The sequence below is a fragment of the Poecile atricapillus genome, chromosome Z (assembly GCF_030490865.1).
Source record: "Poecile atricapillus isolate bPoeAtr1 chromosome Z, bPoeAtr1.hap1, whole genome shotgun sequence".
In the NCBI taxonomy this organism is placed as follows: domain Eukaryota; kingdom Metazoa; phylum Chordata; class Aves; order Passeriformes; family Paridae; genus Poecile; species Poecile atricapillus.
Window position 1 is genome coordinate 16,240,475 of NC_081289.1, and position 24,296 is coordinate 16,264,770.

At 39.9% G+C, this 24,296-nt stretch overlaps 1 protein-coding gene across 1 annotated transcript in view; it reads left to right on the forward strand.

Annotated features, from left to right (window-relative positions):
- LOC131592968 (inositol 1,4,5-trisphosphate receptor type 2-like) overlaps positions 1-24,296 on the forward strand; it is a 241,875-nt gene that overhangs the window by 97,791 nt on the left and 119,788 nt on the right. The window contains exons 26-34 of the mRNA XM_058864988.1: positions 101-274; positions 4,911-5,000; positions 5,176-5,301; positions 6,375-6,497; positions 7,986-8,186; positions 11,633-11,884; positions 13,311-13,436; positions 18,308-18,436; positions 19,030-19,150. Coding sequence (XP_058720971.1) covers positions 101-274; positions 4,911-5,000; positions 5,176-5,301; positions 6,375-6,497; positions 7,986-8,186; positions 11,633-11,884; positions 13,311-13,436; positions 18,308-18,436; positions 19,030-19,150 — 1,342 coding nt within the window. The remainder of the gene's footprint in view (positions 1-100; positions 275-4,910; positions 5,001-5,175; positions 5,302-6,374; positions 6,498-7,985; positions 8,187-11,632; positions 11,885-13,310; positions 13,437-18,307; positions 18,437-19,029; positions 19,151-24,296) is intronic.

Genomic DNA, 24,296 nt, shown 5'->3' on the forward strand with positions numbered 1-24,296 from the left:
CTGGAAAGAGAGGCTTAGAATGGGAACTGTCAAGAAAATTACCCAGCCATAAGTGCTGGTGTTACTGCTGTAACAGCTTTACAATTTTCTCCATTTCCAGGTTCAGTTGCTGGTGTCCAATCAAGATGTGGATAACTACAAGCAAATCAAGGCTGATCTTGACCAGCTACGTCTGACTGTAGAAAAATCAGAATTGTGGGTTGAGAAGAGCAGCAATTATGAGAGTGGAGAGGTGGGCGACAATCAAACCAAAGGGGGAGAAGAGCCAATGGAGGTGGGTTTAAAGCCTTTGCTGTCAGAACTGTTTCAGTGTTAATAGGCAGTTTCATGAACAATGGCAAAATCATGGTCTGGTTAAGCAAAGTGGCAAAATGAGAATATGAAGTATTCTGGTTGAGCTTTAGGAACTGACAGAAAAGGAAATAATACCTCTGTTATCAATGTGTTCAATATTCTCTCCTGATGCTTTCAGTAACTGTATTCTTACGTCACAGAGCTGCCTTCCTTTCTGGGTGCAAGCCAGGTGCAGCACTCTGGAAATAATCTGGGAATTGTGTGCTGGTAGTTGGGTTGACTTGCTGGAAGAAAAGAGTAGACAGTGTCCTGCAACTAAATGAGAGGAGTACAATCAAACCCATGTTTTCAAAAATCACAAGCAATTCCACTCTTCACCACATGAGATTGACCTAAGAAGGCTGAGATTTTGTAGGTGAATTAATGTTTTAGTTTCTTTGGCCCTTGTCATACCACTTTCTCAGGATATACTCTGGTTTCATGTAGAACTTGAATCTAGGACCATGAAGTCATTTTTTTTTTTTAATCTTATTTTTTTTTTAGATTTGTTTGGATGTTTTAAATTTTGCTTTTCAGTGCAAACTGAGGTCACCATTTAATCATTTAACTCCAGCATGAGCTTTTAAGAAAATACAAAGTGTTGCTGTGATTGAGGTTTGTACCATAAAAGTAGATAAAGAGTAGACAGAGCAGGCTTTTCCACCAATATTCATTCCCACTTTTCTCTTTTCTTCAGAGGAGGTGGGGAGAGATGAACAGCTGTGATTTTTGACACAGCATTTTCCTTCTCTTTCCTGTTGCCAAGACAAATGGGTAAGGAAGTCCCCAGGGAAGTAGAAAGCCAAGTAGAGGTTATTCAGCATTGTGAAGGCTACACATTAGGAAAAAACAGGAGCTATGGAGAAGAGAGAGGATACTTGCAAATATCTGTGACACACATGTGGTATTTTAGATGAGAAAGCAGATTTTTGGTGGCTTCATGCAGGGGCAAATCCAACACTTCAAGGAAGAATCCCAAACTCTTGCAAAAATGTAGGTCCTACTCTTTCTCTGATCTGTCTTAGCTGGCGTTCTGATACCACATCTTTAGTGGTGTCAAAATTAGGGGAGGAATCTGGAGTTGGTGCTTAAGTATGTGGTATTTCCTTCTTTCTTTCCGCAAGTACAGCTCTAGTAGGAAAGAAAATGTTCCTTTATGTATTTAATGAACTGAAAAGGTAATGGGGAAACAGAAAACAGAATTGCGTCAGGATTACCAAGTTTTTTAGCTATAATACATTTTTAAAGTGTATTTTATTCCTATGGGTAGCTTTGATAGCAAGAAAACTCCAGGAAAAGGGGTAAAATATTGTGTTTGAAACAGAGGCATCTCTCAATGGGATATTTTGAGTGGTTTTTTCCCATGAGGCACCTGTGGGTCTGTATGGATTAGCAGTGCTTCAGTAGATGCACAATATTATCTCTGTCAGATCAGAGAGATTATTGTATTAGAGCAGTAATACGTAATCTGCTGGTTAGATCGTCTGCTGGTAATTCCCTGAGAGCTGTGCCAGGTTACAATAGCTCAGAATCTTCTCCATCATTTTTTTCCCTTGCTAAATTTTTCTTTAACAGTGAAGATGTGTTTTTACCTGGCAAAAAAGTAACATTAGATAGTCAGTACTCTCTTTGAGGTCTTAAATCAGATGTAGAAGGTGTGATGTTGGGCATAATCTACAGTGTATAAAGCAGGTGTCTAGCTTTAGGCAGATAAAAATCCCATGAGATCCATGCTTCCTTGGAATGGATACTGGATATTCAGAAGAGCTGGATGAACCTTTAGGTCTTTAGGGAATATGCCCCATTTGCCTGTGTTTAATTTTTCCCAAAGAACATTGAAGTGTGCACAAGGACTTAAATGACATTCCAGAACATTCTTATGTTAATCCCAAGTTTCTGTTGTCACATGAAACCTGTTGAAAGATGTGCATAAGAGTTTAAAACTACGATTTTTTATTTTTTTTTTCTGAGTAATTGTTTTCATCTTACTATCATAACCTGTGGGCATTTTCTTTTTTTTTTAAGTCATATGATTCCAGAAATGGGATTTGTAGAAAAAAGGCCTTGTTCTTATAAAAGTATCCAGAGTTCTCCATAGGGAAAATGTCTTGATAAGGACTGGAGATCAGAGTTGGAAAGAATACTTGGAGTTAGGTCAGACATAAATGAGGCACCAGTAGGGTTAGGAAGAAATGCTAAAACTGAGCTCACATACAAGCCCTGCTTGAGAAGGGGAAATCAGATAAAGCCTGTTCACTTGGTTCTCCCTAGGAAGGGTGCTCTGGGTCTGTGTTAATACTACAGACCACAGAAAGTGTGATTTTCATTGTCTCATCCCTGGAAGACGAGTTTGGTGGCGTTGTGCCAGAACGTGAGGAGGAGAAACAGGCTCAGTGAAAGAATTTTAAGGTGAAGCAGGAATAGAGTGTAGTGGCATTTATGGAGTTCCTCATCTTTTCCATCTGCTGAGAAAGTTCAAGGTTTCAAGCGGTCTAAACCTTCAGCACCTGATGTTCCTTTACTTCCTTGCTCTTCTGGTCTGTGGCACCTTGCTTTGGTTCTGGGGATGTTTGAACAAACATCACATATAGGCTGAGGTTGTGAACTGAGAATTCTGTATGTGTCCCTCATTCCTCTGGTAAGGAAATACAGCCTATGGAGGGCAAAGCTGAGCCATGGGGACACTAACATGTGCCTTGCACTGTTGTCCTGCTGGGATGAGGGAGACTGGTTGGTGGTGGGGAGCTGCTCAGACTGAATGCTGGAATCTGGGGACTCGTAAGAAAGGATCTAAGACTGACGCAAAGTGTTATCTCAGGAATTTCATGGATAGAGGGAGAGGTCTCTTTCAGAAAATATAATTTCCTAAAGGTGGGGTACTCAGGTGAGAACCTTTCTCACTGAGCTCTCTGTGCCTGCCTGTTCCCTGTGGGAAAGTGTGACAAGGAATGTCAATCATGGGGCATAACGAGGCCAGATATGCAACTGAGTGTCTTTGGTATCCCAGTGGTGTGATTATCTCTTGGTAACTACATCCCTGGCATACTCTTGTGGGTTCAATAAACAATTGTTTATTTTGTTAAGAGAAAGGATAGATTCAGCAGTACTGATCAGTACTTCCAGATAAGACATACAGTTCACACAGATTATAAAACTACTTTGATGAAGGAAGAATGCTAATAAAACTAACAGGTAAATTAGTCTTGGTTAACCCACAATCCCAGAATGGAGGAGGGTGGTTAATTACAGCAAAAAGCCTAAAACATCTCCCAAAGTATTGATTCAAACAGAGAGACAGCAGCCTGCATACTAACAAACCTAAACAAATAAAATCAGCTCTTGTTTCACAGATCAGCATTGAACAGCAGTGCTGACACTCTTATAAACAGCTTCCATGGCCAAGTGGTGCAGCTGTTCTTACCTCACTGGAAATTAGGACCAGATGGGATTTATAGAACTCCTGACCTTCACCATCAGCTAAGAAAGTTCAGAGAGAGGTTTCAGGACATATAAACATTCAGCTTGGCATGCATATGTTTGCTTTAGTGTATTTCTCTTTTCTAAAACAGTAGGAAGTTTGAGGACACAATGAAACACAGAAGTGCACCTGTTTCTTCTTTTTTATTAATACTGTTACATTGGTTTACATCCTTGTGGTCATACTGTGAGTCAGTCTCAAGATCTGCTAGTTTTTCTTCATGCTTTATGACTTCAGCATCTGAAGTCAAATATTTCAATTTATTTTTGTTTCGTCTTAAGAAAGGCTTACCACAGCTGATGGCAGAAAAACCCCCAACACTGCCAGTATTCTTAGTGGCAGTATTTGTGTACATGTTCTCCCATGTTTTGATTGAGAGATATGCATGGAAAGGTGCGTGGGTGTTGGCAGTTTCTTGCTGACTTGATTTCTCTTATTTATCATACCCAGCTGGGGCTTTCCAGGAGCCAGGGTCCAAAGCATACAGTGTCATGACTCGATGCTGCAGTTTAGCATATGGTTCCAATCTGTTTTCAAATCTTTTCCTGCCTCATCCAGAGATACAGGCAGAAGCAGCATCCCCTCTGTGGGAGGAACATCTCTAATTTCCACATGCTGCTTGTTCCTGTGCTGTTGACAACTCCACCCTGCTTAACTGCAGAGGTTGTCTTAAGCTCTTTCTCCAGACTTTTTAGTGTTCACATACACAGATTTTGTAATCTTTCCAGCTGTATTAAAGATTTTTGGAACACGTAGTCACTACTGAAATACACTTTTGGTCCATCTCCTTGCAAGTTTTTTAATTCCTTGGTGTGCCTAATCTGTAATTTAGGGACATACTCTTTCAGAATGATCAGAAGCATGAAGACATAGAGTAATTGCCTCAAATTACATTGGAAATTTGAAACAAGGGAAGGACTTGAATGTAAATCTTGTCACTCACTGGATAAAGAATAAATGAGTCTTTCTTTATTATCTGTGTTGTATCATTTCCTTATGAGCTGCTGTAATACTCTGTCACTTGCTGCTATTAAATACAGTTAATTCATGTTGAGGAAATTGCAATAAATCTCCACTTGTCATGTGTTCTTTATTACAGGAATCAAACATTTTGAGCCAAATACAGGATGGGACCAAAAAACCCCAGATAGACAGCATTAAAAGCAATAACTACAATATTGTTAAAGCGGTTAGTATATCTGCTAAGAAACTTGCTTGACATATCTGTTTGATTAGTAGATTTAGTAATTATTTTGAAAGAAAGTGTCTTTGGTTTTGTGTGATACGACTTGTTTCTTTTCTTGCTTGCATGCTTATTTATTTGTTTGTTTTGTTTCTTTGTTTGTTTTTTTTTTAATTTGTAGATTTTGATTCGACTCAGCAAACTCTGTGTTCAGAATAAAAAATGTCGGAATCAACAGCAGCGTTTACTGAAAAATATGGGTGCCCACTTGGTAGTCTTGGACCTTCTGCAGATCCCCTATGAAAAGGTTATTTTCCTAATTTTAGTGGTAGAAAACATGAACTCAAGGAAGGGAAAGGCCTTGGTAGACCCAAGAATCAATGGAAATATTTTTTAATTGTCAGCTGTAGTGCAAACATAAAATGATGATGTCATTTTCTACCTTAAGAATAGTGAGTTTGGGCTCAGTTTAAATACACTGCTTTCACAGTTTCATTTAAAATTTAATATTTACTGCATTGGGTACCTGGATGTCACAGTGCTGTAATTCCTGTACCCATTCCTAAAGTAGGCAAACCTTGGGACCAAAAGCTTTCACAGATAAAATCTGAAATAACTTCTTTGTTTGTATGGTGGATGTCTCTAACCTAGTTCCACTTGCCATTTTTTTCACAAGATAAATTTGTTTGGTACTGATTTGGTGGAATGGAGCATACAAATAAATGAACTAGACAGGCTTTGAAAGAGCACATCTTTCTAGATCTTCTAGGAATCACTGAGAAGAGGTAAAACCTCTCCTGGGCTATGTTTTCCTGTGTGTTTTATTACAGACAGTTGGGTTCAGCTGTCATCAGGAAAATAGTGCTTGTCCATACAGGTGGTTTGTCAAATCATACTTAAGATACTACATGAGAGGAATATAAAATGGGGATGAAACTAGAGATATATTTGTGTAGGAGTATGTGTATGAACACATGCACGCATACATCTGTTTCTGTATGTAGCTATAGAAAAGCCAAACCTTTGCCAAAGCTTAAAACAAATGCAGGGAGACATTTTTGGTTTGTTTTGATTTTTTTTTAAAATCAAGCATCTTAGCACTTTTTTAAAATAGGAAATTATAACCACACATGAAGAACTCTTACTTTGATTTTATGCTCATATCTGTGATTGACCCTATGGTCAAGTTGATTCAGAGTAGGGTACAGCTGCTAATAGACTCTGAAGGAAACTACATCAGTTACTTTTGCCAGAGGGAGAATTCCTGCCCTATAAAGGCTCAGGAGAATTGTTTTATTCTTGACTGAATTGATGTTGTGTGGTTTTAACAAGTGTGTTTAGGTATAACCAGCTGATTTTGTTTGTCCTTTCTTCCTGCAGAGTGATGAAAAGATGAATGAAGTTATGAATCTAGCCCACACTTTTCTTCAGAATTTCTGTCGAGGAAATCCTCAGAACCAAGTTCTCCTCCACAAAAATCTCAACTTGTTCTTAACTCCAGGGGTAAGTATTTAATTTGAAATAGAATATGATAATTTGAATTAAATTTGGGGTTGCTGAAACATCCCAGTGCTAAATAAATAATTTCACTAAATTATGCTTCCCCTCCCCTCTTTAATTTCCCTTAGTGTTGCTTTTTATGTCATTAGCTTTAATGTTGCCATTTTAAAAGTGGAAAACAAAAACCAAGAAACCTTTGGGGTTTACTGGAAGGATCTATGAATATGTGTCACATCATTGTATTGAACTTGACTCTGATTCTTTTCATCCTGACTCACTGATGGACTGTAAAGTCAAGGTAGGAAATACTGTGACTGCTGTCATAAACCTTGTGTGACCACAGACTCAGACCCATACATTTTTGTTGATGATGCTCCCATTTGATTCAACTAACCACTAAAGTCTGACCTTCTATTAAATCGTTGTCTTTACAATACTTTATCACAATCCCTTTGTATATATTTCTCTGTGTGTTTACAGACATATTCAAATAGAACGCTCAATTTTGCTCAGTGAGCAAAACATGCTTTCATTAGAAGGAGTTGTGAGTATGAGGATTGCAGACCCTGGCCTGTGTTCATTAGGAACCACTTGTTCCATTATTTTATTTATGCTCTTTTGTGACATTAGTGAACAGCTCTGAGCTGACCACAGTGGGACCAGGGCCCGAATTCCATCACATCCAATACTGACACTTAACTCGGGTGCCAAGCGTGAAGCCAGCTTGCACTTGTATTTCTGTTGTTTGAAGCTGATTTCCTGATCATCCACCCCAGTTACTGTGCTTTTGTGCACATTGTGGAGCAAACTTGATGTGGATTCCTATCAGATGACACTAAACAGACACGTGTACTTTAGGAGCATATCTGACCCTCAGGAGCCTTTAGTCCAAGGGACCGACCTAGAGCAAAAGCCGCACGAATGCACAAAGCCTGGGTGCTGTGTCCTCAGCAGAATCCCTTCTTGCTCCAGATCTGTTCCTCTTGTTCCGTGCTGCTCATGGACACACAGCCCTAGTTTCCCTCTGGAGTTAATGTGGAAAGAGACATACCCTTTGAGACAGACCATCAGGCTGCATATGCAGGGATGTGCCTGGTGGAAATGCCTCCTCTGTGAGCCCCAGAGAGAGCCAGAGCAGCACATCATCTCGTTTGGTGGCCTCATTGCAAAGTTTGATGGTGAGGGGGGCCAGTGTGGTCTCAGGTGTCTCGGATTCCAAAGCCCCTACAAAGCCTCTAGCAGTGTAGCATGTATGTGTGTTCACCTTCCACATGGACACAGGTGTGGTTTATGTCCACTTTAGGACTGTTTGTACTCATAAGGAAGTATGGAGAAATCCCCTCAAAACTGGAACCTGGACCCTGAGATCATTGAAAAGGATTTCTCCAGTTTCTCTTTACCAGTGAGCCTTCCTCTAGTTGAGAATCCCGTGCCTCTCTCAATCTCAAAGCAGATCTGCTGTGCTCATGAGGCTGTTTTTGATATGTTCAGCTCCTGGAAGCTGAGACCATGAGGCACATCTTCATGAATAATTACCTCCTGTGCAACGAGATCAGTGAGAGGGTGGTGCAGCACTTTGTGCACTGCATCGAGACCCATGGCCGGCATGTGGAGTACCTGCGATTCTTGCAGACCATCGTGAAAGCAGATGGCAAATACGTGAAAAAGTGCCAGGACATGGTAATGACAGAGGTAAGCAAAGGCTTCACATGTTAATCACTTGAGTATTTTGAGGCTGTTTTTCCTGCTCTTGATACCAATGAGATATAATGGCATCCTCACTTTAGAATTTTAAGCGGCGTCACAAATAATGAATATTTTAGCAGACATTTTGGGGAGTTTGATCTAATTTTGTAAGGCCATCTGTATAACTACTAGAAAGAAAACATGAGTGTTAGCATGGTGATACAGAGATATCTATTTGTAGATGATTTAGCATGGAAATCTCAGAGTTACATAAACCTTCATTTTCCTGTAATGTAATTTAGGATTGCTTTTATCCACTCTTGTGGCATGGGTTTGCCATTCAGGAGGTTCTTACCTCTATGGATTTGTCTAAATAGTGTTGAAGACCTTTTTATTGGCATGTAGCAATTTTAAATCATAATTTCTGCCTTTTTTTTTTTGTTTTTTTTTTTTTTTTTTATTTTTAATTTCAGAACATTTCCATGAGGGTCAGTAGAACTGCTCTAGCTTTAACTAGATGGATTCAGAGTCTGACCCAGTAAATTCAGCCGAGTGGTTTGTGAAAAAATCTTTATGCCAATAAATTTCCTAAGAAAATACTTAATTGACTTTCTCTGCATTTAGGATTTGATATATTGTGAGCATGATAAATGAAGTCTTCATCCTTGCAGACACTTGTGCATTTAACTGTAATTATGTTAACAGTTCCTTGAGATTAGTAAGTTGGTAAAGTTGAATATGGTGAAAAGTCATGGTAGGATTAGAGTCCAAGGAACATTTTTACTTGCTTTACAAAGTGGTTTTTTTTTCTTTTTTTTTTTTTTTTTTTTGGCTTGGTTTGGTGTTTTTAAGAGATGTCTTCACAAAGAAATCAGAGATAAGCTTTATTTTTCTGTGGTTTGAACAAAACAAAATTCCATGGTGAAATTTTATTTCACAGCAACAAGACGAAAAACTTCTAATTAAGAAAATAAAGCTCCTGCCTACATGGATAACCTTTAATGAAATTCACCCCAACCTTTTCAACTTGACTGAAGTATTTTAACATGCAATATCAATTACAAGTCTTTGATTTATGTAATTCAAGCATTTCTTGTGCATTTGTGGTTTTAGATTTTTCTGCTTCCACCAAAGGCTCTTCTACAGGATTTTTTTAATCATCAAACAAAATTTTCAGATTTTTCTCAGTTTCAATATATTTTGCTACTGATCTATAGGAGCACAAAGATAAACTGTCATATTACATTTTCAAGCTGACTCCATGATGAAAGTAGAAATGAACTTGGATATGGCATTCACATCATAAGTCCTGCAGGAATTTCCTGGGGGGAGGGAGCAACCCTGTTTTGATGAAATAGGGTAAGATAATGATCTGTTTTTCAAAAAGTAGGAATTGACAGGTAAGTAATTATGATTTCTTAGAAAAGAATGCTAATTGCGAAACTTGAATTGTACTTGAAAGGCAATCCACTCTAAAGGAAACAAATGGTTGGAACTTGCCATAGAGTTTTGACAGTTTCTCTGTAGACAACTGAGATGTACTTTGTGACTTTTAAACAAGTGCTGTAGCTTTTCCTGTGCCTCCAGATGGGGCACATAAACAATTTACCACAAGACAAGATAGAGTATGACTGTACAGCTTGCCTCAGCTCCTCCTGCATTTTCTTTCACCCACAGGAAGTATATTGTAGTTTGTTCCTGTTTACTGGGAGGGAGGGATAATCCTCATATTTATATATTCTAGAAAGTGCATGTAGATGAAGAAGCACCACGGCAAGAGAGCACTCTCATAAAATCCATTGGACATCCCCAGTTTGGTTGATTCCCTTGTTCTCATCTCCTTGGTCTCCATGTCTGAAATTATGTTTATCGACCTGAGAGATTCCTTAGGGTGCTTTTTCTCATTGCAAGCAGGCTTTGAGGTTCCTGGGAGAACCCTGCCTGTCAGTGCAAGCATTATTACAGAAGGGAAAGCAGAATTTACTTTCAATGTGGCAGCAGAGTTTTCTATTACCTGTAGTATTCTGGAGTAATATTCAGAGTATCAACAGCTGCTCCAACACTGGACAGCCTTTATTATATTACCATAGAATTATAAAGTTGCTGAAAATATACTTCAGTGGCAGAAAATGCTGCTGGGTTGTTTTGTTCTAAGCTCTCATCCCTTTAAATTTTATTTTTTTTCTGTACTGTGGGTTGTCCAGAAAATGTCTGAAAAGTCCTGGGTATAGAAATACTGTAGAAACCCAAAGATAAATGAGAAATAGGAATTGCAGGAAAGACTGAATTCACAACTCACTCCAGCCAAATGTCAAAGTAAAATTAAGCAAGAAAAAGGGAAAGCACAAACAGAAAAGCTGTGAATTCAAAATCTGAAGTGTTGAAACCCTGGAAAGTGTAATGAAATATTTTCTTGACTTTTCATTCTGGGAGACTAATTTTAATTCCTGTTCTTGCTGCTTCCCCATTTCTCAGCAGCTTCAGCAACCTTTATGACTACCCTTAAATTGAATAAGCTGGGATTTCATGTCACATATGGACTGGAATAGGTCAAGTGCCTAATTCACAAAAGAAGTGTGACTTTTGAGCTGCCAGGGTGTGTTCTGTACTAGGAGGGGTTTGTGGGAGCTTATTTCACTCACATTGTGAGTGGATTGTGCTCCAAAGGACAGTGATGGAGAGAGGATTCCAAACAGGGTTAGAGCAAAGCTCTTCAGTGAGATGTGCTGAGATGGGGCTGCCGGTATCCAGCACCGCTCTGGATCCTCTTGAGATGAGCAGAGCACTTGTAGCGGAATCAAACATTTATCACACACACCACTTTTCTGTTAAATGAAAGAGCTGACATGACACTGACAAAGTCATGACCCACCTGCCAAATTTGCACAGGGTAGGAAGAATCTCCTATTGTTTCCAATACTTAGCACGGATGAGGAAAAGCTGGGTTCAGTTCTGGGTGAGCCACAGGCTTTTTGTGTGAGGCAGCATGGAAGATTTAATCTCACTGCACCTCAAGTGCCTACCTATGAAACAGGGATAATAATGCATGCTGGCCTCCCAGCAGGAGGTGAGGATAATTAATGAACTTCACACAAACATTGAGATGCTAGGAATAATAAGGATGGCATGCTGTCTTAGGTAAAGACAGAGCTACACAGAAATGAAACCTCAAATTCACCTTGCATCAGTGTGAGTTATTCCAGTTTTGCACTTATGTTGATAAGAGCAGAAGTTTGCCTTGGATATTGTTTTGACATATGCATTACAAACCGCATCAGACTAGATTTTGTTTAGTTGTTTGGGTTTTAGCCAGAGAATCTTCGCATACTTAGAGATAAAATATGAAATTAAGAAAATCATAGACCCATTTAGGTTGGAAAAGACCTTCAAAATCATTGAGTCTAGAAAGATTTCAGCTCAGGGCTCTCAGAACCTTGTGATCTCTTTCTCAGCTGATAAATGGTGGTGAAGACGTGTTGATATTCTACAACGACAGAGCATCCTTCCCAGTGCTACTGCAGATGATGTGCTCAGAGCGCGACCGAGCTGATGAGAGCGGGCCCCTGGCATATCACATCACTCTGGTGGAGCTGCTGGCCGCCTGCACAGAGGGCAAGAATGTGTACACAGAGATCAAGTGCAATTCACTGCTGCCCCTGGATGATATCGTGAGGGTAGTGACCCATGATGACTGCATTCCTGAGGTAGGAGGAAGCAGACTTAGCATTTTTAGAAACACAGCCAATATCTTGTTGTTTATAAGGTAGTGACAAGCTGAATATTTGCACAGGAAATGGGCTGGAAATGGGTGGTGCTTCTTAAGGTGAATAAGTGAGAAAGGATAGACAGTATTTATACCACAAAAAATTCCTTGTCCTTAATGCTTTGTTTGTCAGCTTTTCAGACACCTTGTTTTGTTTTGGGTTTGTCCGGCCACTGTCAGAGTTTAATGGTTTCATAACTTCTGTCTGAAGCTGTGAAGACCCAGCTGAGTGTTGGGTTAAGCCAATGTTTTGCTACTGCCTGGATTTCTTGGAAATGATGGATAAAATTCTGTCCATGCTGAAGTCAGTGGAAATTTGGGTTAAGTCTCATTTTATTAAACAATGCAAATGTTTTTATTCACTACATATGAAGGCACAATTCTGCATGTGTCACGCTGAAGCAGGACTGTGATACTACCTGGTGGAAAAATGGGTCTCGAAACAACAGAACTGGGGCCTGCAGGAGTTAAAACTCTCTCTGTGCCATGAAAATTGCCCTTGTGATCAAATGATACTATTACTAAAAAGAAATATGTTTGCTTTGCCCAAAAGTTAACTTAACATTAATTTCAACAGATGGTAATTAGAAAAAAAATGCCAAACAGAAGAAACCTAAAGGTCTGATCTTAGTTTTCTCTTCACTGCATTAAACATACACAACTAACTCATCTTCCTTGACCGTGACAAGAAATTTTCAGTGCATTACATATGTTTATATTTAATCTATACATTTTGGGCACTGGATGACTATTTTATGCTGTGCACATGCAGACTTGTCATGCCAGAGAGGAGTGCAACTGAAGACCTCCTCCTATGCCTTGTGCTGCCACTGCTGCAGTCCCAGTGTGCCGCAACCTTTCTCTGCATTTAGATCCCAAATGCAAGTGCTGCATTAGGATTGTGGAAATACAGCGACTTCAGTCCCAGCTCTGCAAAAGACTTTTTATTTTATATTTGGCAAGCCTGTCACAAGGCTTCAACCTACTGCAGTCAACTGGCAAGTGCAGGCGTATCCTGTATCTTGACAGCTTCTGGCTTTGGAGCCAGGCCTTGCTGGTCTTAATATCAGTTAAATACCAGAATCATTACTGGTTTGTTTTGTGGGGGTTTTGTCATTAGAATAAGGATGTTTGCAAAACCCTTTCATTTTTCTTCCTGTGGTCTTTCAGTAAGCACATTAAGGCATGTGTTGCTCTGCTTCTCCCTAAATCTTCAGAACCAAACATATGCATTATTATGGTTATGAATGCTTGTTAGTACTGGAAGGTTCATCTTTATTGTTCAGTATTTTTGCAGATAGAAAACATTATGTTAATTGTTTTTACTGTTCCATTTCATAGTGGTTGTGTTCTGTCTGTTCCTGCAGGTGAAAATTGCCTATGTTAATTTTGTTAACCACTGTTATGTGGACACTGAAGTGGAAATGAAGGAAATCTATGCCAGTAACCATATCTGGAAACTTTTTGAGAACTTCCTTGTTGATATGGCGAGGGTAAGCTTCACCAGGTGTTAAATATTACAGACCGGTCGGTCATGGGTGACAACTGAACTGGCAGTAATGTTTTTTTTATGAACTTCTTTTATTTTGTTATCTATTCTATTCAAAGTTGATAATAGGATAAGTGTGGTTAGTTGGTTTGTTTATTTAACAAACAGTCATTTCTATGATCTTTATCATCATTTAACCTGCTAATTACTAGCAGCCTTCTCTTTCTAAAAGGGCATCTTGGAACCACTGCCTTTCTCTTTTCTTACAGAGAAATAAATTAGGTGTGTTTACATGGTTGAAAGCCTACGTACATCTTTTGGGAATGTGTGTTACATATCATTATGGTGGTGACTAAAAAAACCCACATCTGTAATCTCTTCTTCTGTTGTTATAGTGAGAATCAGGGATCAAGATCTTCTCTGGCTCGTGTTCCTTCTTCAGCCTCTATTTTTGTCTTGTATTCTCCTGTCACTGCATTCTCATTGCTGATGTGAAAGGCAGGTGTAGAGCTGTGGTCCCTCAGAATACGAATTCAAATATAAATTACAGCTGCAAGGTGACAGGGCACAGTCAGTACCATAGGCAGTACCAGTACTGCCATTCCTAAATCCTCAGTGAGCCTCATGGTGTCAGTACTTGTTGAATTAAATTTTAAGGTACAAGATAAATTAAGCTTCCTTTCCCAGGGATTTTGAAGGCAGAAAACAAGAGCAATCTTATGACTTCCACAGGGATTAAATACAATAGTAGAGCCATGAGGGGAAGCTAGTGTGATGTAATAATTATAGCCTGCACTACACATCCTTTTCTAGGAGGTTAATGCTTCTTGTAATTATAAATAATTGCAATATTAATGACAAACAATGGTGTTGCTCTTTCTACTCGAGAAGTAGAACCATGGGGTTTTAGGTTTTTCCAGTCCATGGTCCATTACATTTTATAATACTTAAGTTCTCACTTTTTGCATTCTTCATTTCATGGAAATGAAGAAAAAAAGGTAAAGAATCTCAGTTTGGTCCTGCAGCAGACATTGATCCCAAAGTAATAGTGTGCCACAAAATAATTGCTGTGAGACCTACTGGGAGAAAATATCATGAATTTTGTCTAAAAGAAGATGGAATAAACAGACTTGTGCTGTACAATAGGCACTGGGACCTGTTCATTTCTCTGTGAAACAGAAACCTTAAACATGGCTGGATTTTTTCCTCCGTGTTTTTTTTTTCTGTGTTGTTTTGTTTTGTTTTGTTTTTTAACCTTTTTATTTTTCCCTGGGAGCAGGTTAAGGCAGTGATGTTTGTGCTCTCTTTTTTTTGGTGGTAGCCATTTTCAGCAGTAATTAGTCCTGTACAAACTCTATTTTCTTGCTGTTTTGTCTCTGTGGTTGTGTTCCAGAGTGAAAGCTCTCCTGGACAAAACAACCTGGGTTGAAAACTAAAATGAGAAACATCCTTGGAGGAGCGTTCTGACTTTTAACCTTACTGGTTTTACATCAAGAAGCATTTCCTTCTATTTAGTTCCCTTTCTGGGCTGCTCTTTCCTGACGTTCCTGACCCTGACCTTCCATACAGACTATCCCTCCTCCCTAGCCCTTGAACGTGGCCAATTTTCGGTGCCCCTGGGCTAGAAGCAGACAAGTAGAAAGAGGGCTCTGTCCAGGTTTCCTCTCATGAGCCTGGAGACAAACTGCACTGGGCTAAATGCTGGGGGCTTGTCCTGATGCTGGTGGCCAGTGAGCTTGTTTTCACACACCCTTCTCCTAAGAGAAATTAGACCCCAGGTCTTCAGAGGTGAAGAGGGAAAATGCTGCATTTTGTATGCGGGTGCTTTTGGCAAAATGCAGGTTTATTCTGCTCTCCTGCAAGCGTGTCAGAAGTGCTCTGGCCTGTCCTGCTCTCCAGCCATGGATAGTTGTATTTTCCAGGTTATGGAGTGTATTTGTTCAGATTTGGTGCTCTGGGGCCCTGACAGAGCCCATGTGTTATAAATACATCAGCGTTCTGTAGCTATCAGGACAGCTAGAATGCTGTCAGCCTCATGAAAGATGTTACAATAGCTTTCAAAGCATTTAGAAAAAGAGTCCTTTGATCCTCTGTGTTCCAGTGAGCTAAAAGAGATGCTTTTGCATGGGGGAAGGGGAAATGCTTTTCTTTTAGCTGCTACAAATGCCTGTCAGTGGGTGAGTTTGTGAGCTTTGAGCCTGTTATCAGAGAGCACCAAGGTGAAAGACGGAGGGTGTTATCCCCAGGTTGGATTCCTTCTGTTTTAGATATAGATTAAAAAAAAAAAAAAGTAACTGATTTTTTTTATCTGTTTCTGGATTGAGGAAGGAAATATTTAGTCCCCAGTTGTCATTTTCCTTTCAATGTGATACATTGCAAAGCAGGCATGAGGCGGATCTGTGTATAAACTGGGTGTGCCAAAAGCTGTCCTGCTTTCAAAGATACCCTGTTTCTACAGCTTCTGCCAACCTACTTTCTGCTGGGTGTGACTTACAGCCTTGTGCTGAGCAAACTGGGTGCTGCTCAAGGAATGGTTTCCCTTCCCTGTGTGTGGCCAGCCTGTGTGTAAATCAGCAGCTGTAGTCTGAGCAGGATTAAAGACAAGAGCCAGGGATCTGACAGCTGTAAAGTCATCCTGGCTTTCTCAGCAGAATTTTTGAAGTATTATTCATGTGAGTTTTAGTCCCAAAGCCTCTTAAAGGGTTTTTAAACACTGCTTTCTCAGTCCTCATCTCCATTTCATGCATTTCAGGTTTGTTGTTTTTTTTTCCATGGAGGAAGATCTTTCAGTCCCCAAAGGGCAGAGGGATAAGAACTAATGAAAGGATTTCCAAATTCCTTTTTGCTGGGAATTTTTCAGACCAGTGTTGGAGCAGAGTGGCATTCCCACATATGGCTCTGCTTTTCAGGCAGCTGAAGGGGGAAGCTTAAAAGTGTTCTGGAATTTAGTTTTGGTGATTTCTGCATTCACTGTGCTAGCACTGCACAGCTCCCTGTTTTCCTATTGGGATTGCAAGTGCTGAGCTCACAGCTACTGATTCCAGCCAAAAGTGGTATGCAGATTAATTAAAAGCAAAAGAACTTCCAGAGATTTTAGTTCCATGATCTCTAAATAAAAAAAAAAATAATAAAAAAAAAAATTAGCAAGTTTTGATTATTAACTGAATAATTTACCTTCGTGAGGACTGGAGGTGGTGATGGTGTCACACTTTTCCCAAAACACACAGGCTGATGAGCTTGCTGTTTCATTTTAGCCACTGCTGCTTCTCTGACCAAAATCTTTCCTGGGGTGATAAAAAATGCACTCTGTGGAGGTGTGACTGATTTATCTGACACATTTTAGATAAGCAGACAAGCAAACTCCTCAAGATGCCTCATTTGTCTAGGTCTGAAATCATCTTTGGTTTTTCCTCTGCTTACTACATGACAATGCTTGTGTGCTAGATGCAAGGTGCTTCTGTGTTCCCCTGAGCTCCATCATACCCTGAACACAGGTGCTTTTGGATGTCATGTCAGTAAACTTCCTTAAAACATTCCTGGTGAAATTGCTGTCTTGTAGTGACAGTGGCAGTGTGTAATTAGAGAGAATCTTTGCCCTGTGTGAGATTCAGGTGCTGTGGATTATCTCTCTGCTTCTGTCACACCTTTTCCCTGTGACCTTTCTCTGGACTCCCCACCCCTGAAGAGAGGTAATGGTAAGTGTGTGCCATTCAGGTTTGGGATTATGTGTTAATGCACAGATGGCAATGAAAACCCCTGGAGTTTTTGTCTGCTTTTGCATAGATTCCCTAGAACATTGCAGTTATCTCTCACTTGTTTAGATGAAAAAGATAACAACTCTGCCTTCATTTCTTGTTAAACATGACCACAACTGCTTATTTAAAGGCTGTTGAAGAGGTAGTATGACCACAGTCTGTACTCCTTATTTGTCTTTGATTACCTATTTGTCTTGCCTTTCTCACTGTTTTTGGCTCTCTAAGACTCTTTTCAGTACTGTGTACACTGACACATGCAAATTCAACGTGACTGTATAGATGTTCAAAAGTGTTGAAGAGAAATAAAGGAAATACTGAAGGATGTAATCCACACCAGTAATTTTTCCCTTTCTTTAAGTGTGACATCTTTACGCAGCAACAAACTTTAAGTGTTGTACCAAAGGGAGTCTTCAGGAACCTTTTGTACAAATCTTCCCACTTCCTCCCACCATTTAATCATCCTTCTGTGCTCCAGAGTTGTCCTGGTATCATCCATTCCCTTCTATCATTGTTTTAGCTTGGCTTCTGTATTTTCCCCGTGTGGCTTCCCAAAGAAATGCTGCCTTACTTCCAGTACCGTCCTAAAGCCTGTTGGCATTGAGTGTGCTGTTTCCCCTTTTTTCACTCCTTTTAAACGTTTTTCCTGCAAATGAGCTCCACCTTTGCCACCCAGGTGTGGTGATTAATCGTTGAGAGAAGCTAAATGTTGTATCAAATCTTTCTAACCTCAGTTGTTTATCACTCACCTGTCTCTGAAGCATCTTCTAACCAGCCCTGCAATGGGAAGAAAGGTCCATTTTCTTCTTGAAACTGTCTAAATGTGTAAGTGGCATGCAGTGTGCTGATTTAGGGGGATCTTTTCTTCATGGTGTGGGAAAGAAGAAGCAGGCAGCCAGAAAGAACTAGTTTAGAAGAGAAGGGTGGACCTCCAATAAGAAAGGTAACAATTATAACAAATCCAGCTTCAACTCTAACATAGTGCTCTCTGATAGATACTATATAAAAATATTTTGTTTTTACTTTAAGAAAAAATATCAGATGTGTTGTAATAAACACAAAATAATGAAGCTTGCTTACTGGGGAGAACTAAATCTCATTGTTTCCTTCTCCTTCCCTGCAGGTTTGTAACACAACCACGGATCGTAAACATGCAGACACGTCTCTGGAGAAATATGTCACTGAGCCTGTGATGAGCATTGTGAGTGGCTTCTTCAATTCACCATTTTCAGATAACAGCACCAGCCTCCAGGTAAGAAGAGACACAGGAAAATAAGTTATTCAGGAGAATGCAGGACTTCAAATAAGTCATTACAGAGATATCTTCTGCTACCTGCATAGGAATGCTGTCTCTTTTCATCCTTCTTTAATTTCTCTGTCCCCTGTCATGCCACTGACTACCAGCTTAATCCCTCTTTAAAACACTTAATTCTTCATTTTAATCACTTACATCTCAAACCAGTAGACAGCTCAGTGTGGTCAAAGTTACTTCTGGCTCTTGTGAATTCATTGGAGGGGGTATCCTTGCAGAATAATCTTTGTGTGAGAGAGATGCTGTACCCTGTGACAGAATGTGTGAGGACGGGAAAATCTCCTCTGTCCTTCTAGTGTGTACTGTGTTTGCTTGAAATCAGTGACAATCTGAGGACAAATTGCATGATTTGGCCTATTTAGAGGTGCAGCATTGATTTCTGCTCCTGCCAGACCTAAAGATCAAAGAGAATTTAATGGAGCCATGACTTGAGTCTACAAGCTAAAACCCCCTTGGTTTACGTTGTGTCAAACAGTAAGGCAGCTGTGAGGAGATCCTTAAGGGTAAAATTCCGCGTTTGTTTTTGTTTTTAGACACACCAGCCTGTTTTTATTCAGCTGCTGCAGTCTGCTTTTAGAATTTACAACTGTACCTGGCCAAACCCAACACAGAAAGCCTCAGTGGAGTCCTGTATCAAGACTTTGGCTGAAGTGGGTAGGTGCGAGGTTTTGCTTTGATTATTGCTCTTCATGTTTAAAGAACAGACTTGAAGTTTAATGGTTTTTAATTTGACTCTAGCATCCTGAAATTGTGTCAGTAATGATTTCAGAAATCCCACTTTCTAGGGCTAAATTCTTCCTTCATTTATAACTCTTTCCAACCTGCCTCGTCAAATAGGGCTGTTAGGGTGAAACTGGTAGGGCAGAGAGATGAGCTTCCTAAGTGAGTGATGATTGAACTTTTAGCCATCAATTTTAATTTGATGGTTGAAACTCTTGATGATTTTAATTTTTTATTATCAAGCAGGTTATGGTATTAAATCACGACATAAGCAAAGGCATCCTTGTTCAAATACATTTTTTTAAAGTTTCTTATCCTATATTAAAAAATACTTTCCACCAGAACATAGATAAGACTGGCAAAAGTTCATTAAGTTAAATTTCTGTAAATATGATTTTAAAGTCTTCTGCTGTGACAGAATAAAGGATTATTCAATGTAGTTTTCAAAAGTCAGTGATGCTGGTTGTTTGTAGAATAAGATTTCAATGTGAATGAAAGCTGAGTAGAGGCAGAGATACATAGAAATTGGCTAAATTTCCATTGTTGATGCATTTATTAAAAAGTATTAATAAATAATGATAAATCAATATGAGAGGGTCCCAGAGCCATATGCATCATTTGTAACAATCAACTCTAAATTTAGATTTTTGGAATAGCTTTACAGAAGTACCATTTAATATTTTAGCCAAAACATCTCATTAACTTTCTGTGAGAATGTGAATAAGCAGTTACCTAAAAATTTAGCAACCTTCAATTGTTTTATTTGTTGTGCAAATGATTTAATTATGGATCCATCTGGCAAAGGAACTTTGGAAGTTGAAAACATTTTATTTCCTTTATGCTATGGTTACTACAGTCTCACATAAAGCTCCATCTCCAGAAATTCTTGTTTGTTTGTTTACCACTTATGTCCTTGCTCTTCTCTGGCATTTCTGGAAACAGTCATCAATAAGTTACTTCCTTTGGGAGTCTGGGAAAAGGGGGAGAAGTATGGCAGGTGAGAGTAGAGTGAGAGTTTTGAGACCCGCCATGCCCCCTGTGTGCTTGTAGACAGCTCAGTGTCTTCATTTCTGTAGAGCTGCACCTAAAATCAAATTTAGCTCAGAGTGGTCGTGTTATCTCATCAAGATGAGGCTGTTTGGAGACATCTGAGCATGGCTTTATTTTCCATTTGGCTACATGCCCACAGCAGACAGCTGATTCTAGCATGAAAATTCCCAGAAAATTCCAGCGATCCAGAGCTCTTCTGATTGCTGGATGAGTCAGGCCAGGGCTGACTCGCACTGGGCTTTCTCTTCTCCCAAGGAGCATGTGCTAGGACAAGAAGAAAAGGCCTCAGGTTGCACCAGGGGAGGTTTAGGCTCGATTTTAGGAAAAATTTCTTCACAGAAAGGGTTGTCAAGCACTGGAACAGGCTGCCCTGGAAAGTGGTTGAGTCATCATCCCTGAAGGTATTTAAAAGATGTGTAGGTGTGGCACTTAGAGATTTGGTGTAGTGGTGGACGTGGCACTGTTAGGTTATTGCTTGGACTCTATCTTGGAGGTCTTTTCCAACCTAAATTATCCTATGATTCTGCCCTGTTGAGACAGCCAAGCTGAACTTGTCCCCACAGCAGCTTGAGAGGGAAACCACAGGTCACCCTAAGGGGATGGCAGATCCAGATTCATGCCAGGTGTGCCAGCCCATGAAAGGGCTGCTGAGCATTGGTGGGCAGTCTTCTGTGTGCCTCTTGTTTCTGGGGGCTCCAGGAACGGCTGATGTCTGGAGTTTGCTTCAGATATGTGACTTTGTTCCCTATTGTGGAATTCAATTTCTACCTCCACTACAGTCACTACAGTCCTTTCTTTCATTCTTTTATCCTGTTTTCTTTTTTCTGGAGATGGTTTAGAATTGCTTTGGCTTTTTTTGTTGTTTCTTTTTAAGTAAGCTCTTGTGCTGTCCTATGGGTCCAGGCTCCTTCTTGTTTCTCTGGCTTCCCACCCATGGGCCTCCAGCCATGCCTTGGTCACTCTCAGGTGTGGCAGAGCAGAGCTGAGCTGCCGGTGAAGGGCATCACTCCATGTCCTCCTCTGGGACTTCCCTGCAGTAGCAGCAGGACCTGCCAGGCTGGGAACCCCTGGCAGCCTCAGAGCACCTCCCTGAAAGCACACAGCATCCCCATTGCTGATTTCCTTGCCCATGTCATAACAACTGTTCAAGGATTCATCACTAATAGCAATATCCAGCATGGTAAAATTGTGTCGTGTCAGACAATTGCCGCGATTTTATTGTTTTACTTTGACAGTGCAGAAGGGAAGAGTAAGGGAAGAGGTGAGGGGGATTTCCCCAAAGAGCAAGTTAGCTGGAGAAGAAGTGGAAGCGGAGTTTTTGACAAACACCCCCGTGCAAAATTTGCCTGGCCAGCAGAGATTTTAACTGTGGGTGATACTCAGTGTTTTTAGGCACAGAGGCAAACGTTTTGCCTGGTTTAATGGAGCAGGCCTGCTCTTCTCCATGGAAATATTCAGAAAAAACTACCCCAGCTGAGGATACCAGAGGCTTTTACAGCCAAGGCCCTTCTGTGATTGCAGTGGGTGCCTGGTGCCTTTCTCTGTCGGGTGTTCCTCTGCCCAAAATGATGCTTCACTTTGAGAAGCCAGAGGCATCTTCCAATATACAAACATAACAACTTCTTATGCCTGTTTTGCTGGTTGCATATGTGGACCCTTTTTTCCTCCTCTTCTGACTTGAGAATCTGACAGCTTTAATGTTAGGGCCTTCATGTTTCAGAGCAGGGCTTTAAAAAACCCTCTAAAAAAATTATGCCTATATCAGAGAGATATGGACATATTTACAGCAGGGACTGAAAGACTTCTGATGGAAAATAAGTGTAGTATAGACCTGAAAGAACAAACTCTTTTTTTTTTTTTTTTTTTGTTTTGTTTTGTTTTGTTTGTTTTTGTTTTTTGGGTTTTTTTTGTTGGTGCGTCATGGCCCTGAACTTACAAATTATTCTCAGGGGGAAGAAACATCATACACAGATTTCCCTAGATATCAAAGATCCATATAATAAAACACTGTTTGAGCAACATATGCTCTGCTCAGTGCTTCCTGGTTTGTTGCTGGCAGGTGGATGCAAGCACTGCCTCAAGAGCTGAAGATCACTACATCTGCTTTCTGATGAGCACTGTAAGAATGTGCATTACTTTCCAGGTCAAAAAAAGAATATCTTACAGAAGCTTATTTCTTATAACCCTGGTACTTCAACTCCACTTTACCACCAGGGAAACACTGCATAAGCTTTTCAAGCCTCACTTGCTGCTTTGTCTCCAGGCACTTTCCTGCCTCCAGTTCAGCAGGAAGCATAGAGGCTTGCTCCCCTTCTTCAGCAGAGCCCTCTGGCTCCAGGAGGTTTGGAACAGAGATACCAATGTGAACCAGGTTTCTGTTGCTCAGGAAACATTTGGCTGCTTGGCAAGAATAGAAACACTTGTGAAATTACATATATATAAATATAAATATATGTATATATACACACAGATACATACATATATGTGTGTGTGTGGCTTGTTCTCAGGGATTTCTGAAGCAGATTATCACATCAGTGAGAATGAACACATACATGTATCACTATGGCCTTTTCTCTTTTATTACATTGGACTGAGCTTTTGCTTGAAAATACAGTCCAAAAAATGAATAATCAAAACAGCTCCCATCTCCCTGGTAAAATTGCAACAACTGAAAAATATTTAAAAGGTCTTCAGACCTTTGGGAAAACAGAAAAAATAAGACATCCAACCATTTATTTAAAATGAATTCATTATCTAAGGACTTTCAGTTCATGCATTTTATGATCTTTGCAAGGTCAAGAAGGGTGGAGGCCAGTCTTAAAGTCTGAATTTTAAACCAGCTACTGTCATTCTCTAAAGATTGGGGAATATCACCTCTCCTCACAACCAGAGTGTGTATCTTAAATTACATATCCTAAATGGTACTGAAGCAGGTCTTTCCTGACCAATCCTTCAGGACCCATGCAAAGAACTGTCCTGGCTTCTTAATTATGTCAGCAATTCTTGTGTCTTCATCTCTGAGCATCAGTTTTCTTTTCTGTTACAAGGGCAAATTCAGTTGTCTTACGCTCTTGTCTCTGTAGTATCCATTAGTTTTCTCCCTCATGTTTTAAAAAATTGAATCTCTCCTCTGGTATTGTATCTGTCCCAAGGATGTGGAATGTCTGTGCCAGCACTGTGACCACCAATAATGAAATAATTGGAATTTCCCAGATGAGTAAACAGTGCCAGATAGGAACCTGCATCTTGTTACACTATGTCTCTTGGCAGACCCTTTGAAAAAAAAAAATCTTTTAGCAAGCAAAATTGCATTAGTCATTATCAGATTATGTTCTAGGATGTTGTGCAGGAGAAGCAAAAGGAGAATTCTTGTTTCCATCCTACAGAATTTGAGGTGAGCCCTGTAAGATTGCTATTTCCTAAGTTCAGAGCTGGAACAGGTACAGAGGAAGCACTGCTGTGGTGGTCAGGGGAAAGGAGAGCTGTGTTACAGGGAGAGAATTCAGAACCCCCATGTGTTTTGCCTAGCAAAACACAGACCTGTGTTGTTGCTCTTTAAAAGTACTTAAGAAGATAAATAGTCACAGAGACATTTAAACTGAAGGACAGTGCTGACCCAAAACTAACTGGACATAAATTACACTAGGTTGTAAATAACCTAAATAAATTTAGATTGTAAATCAGAGGATTGGAACCAACTTTGGAAGGATGTCCTTGGTCAGTGGGCTGAGAGAAAGTGGAGGGAGGAGGGATGGCAGATAAGCTGCCATCATTTTAAATGGGGCTCAATAAATTTTTCCAAAGATATTTAAGAGCATGGGTTGTCTGTAACAGAGAGCAGATGGTCTGAAGGTGTAGTGAAGTCCTTTCTAGTTGAGTATTTATTCCCTAATTTAAAGTCACCAACACCTCCTTGTACAGAATCCAAAAAAACTCTCCTCTTGTTCTTCTTGACCATGCTTTTATGCCCTTTAAAGCCTTTTACTTTTCCCTGACAAATTACAAATGCAAAACATTAAATATAAAATCT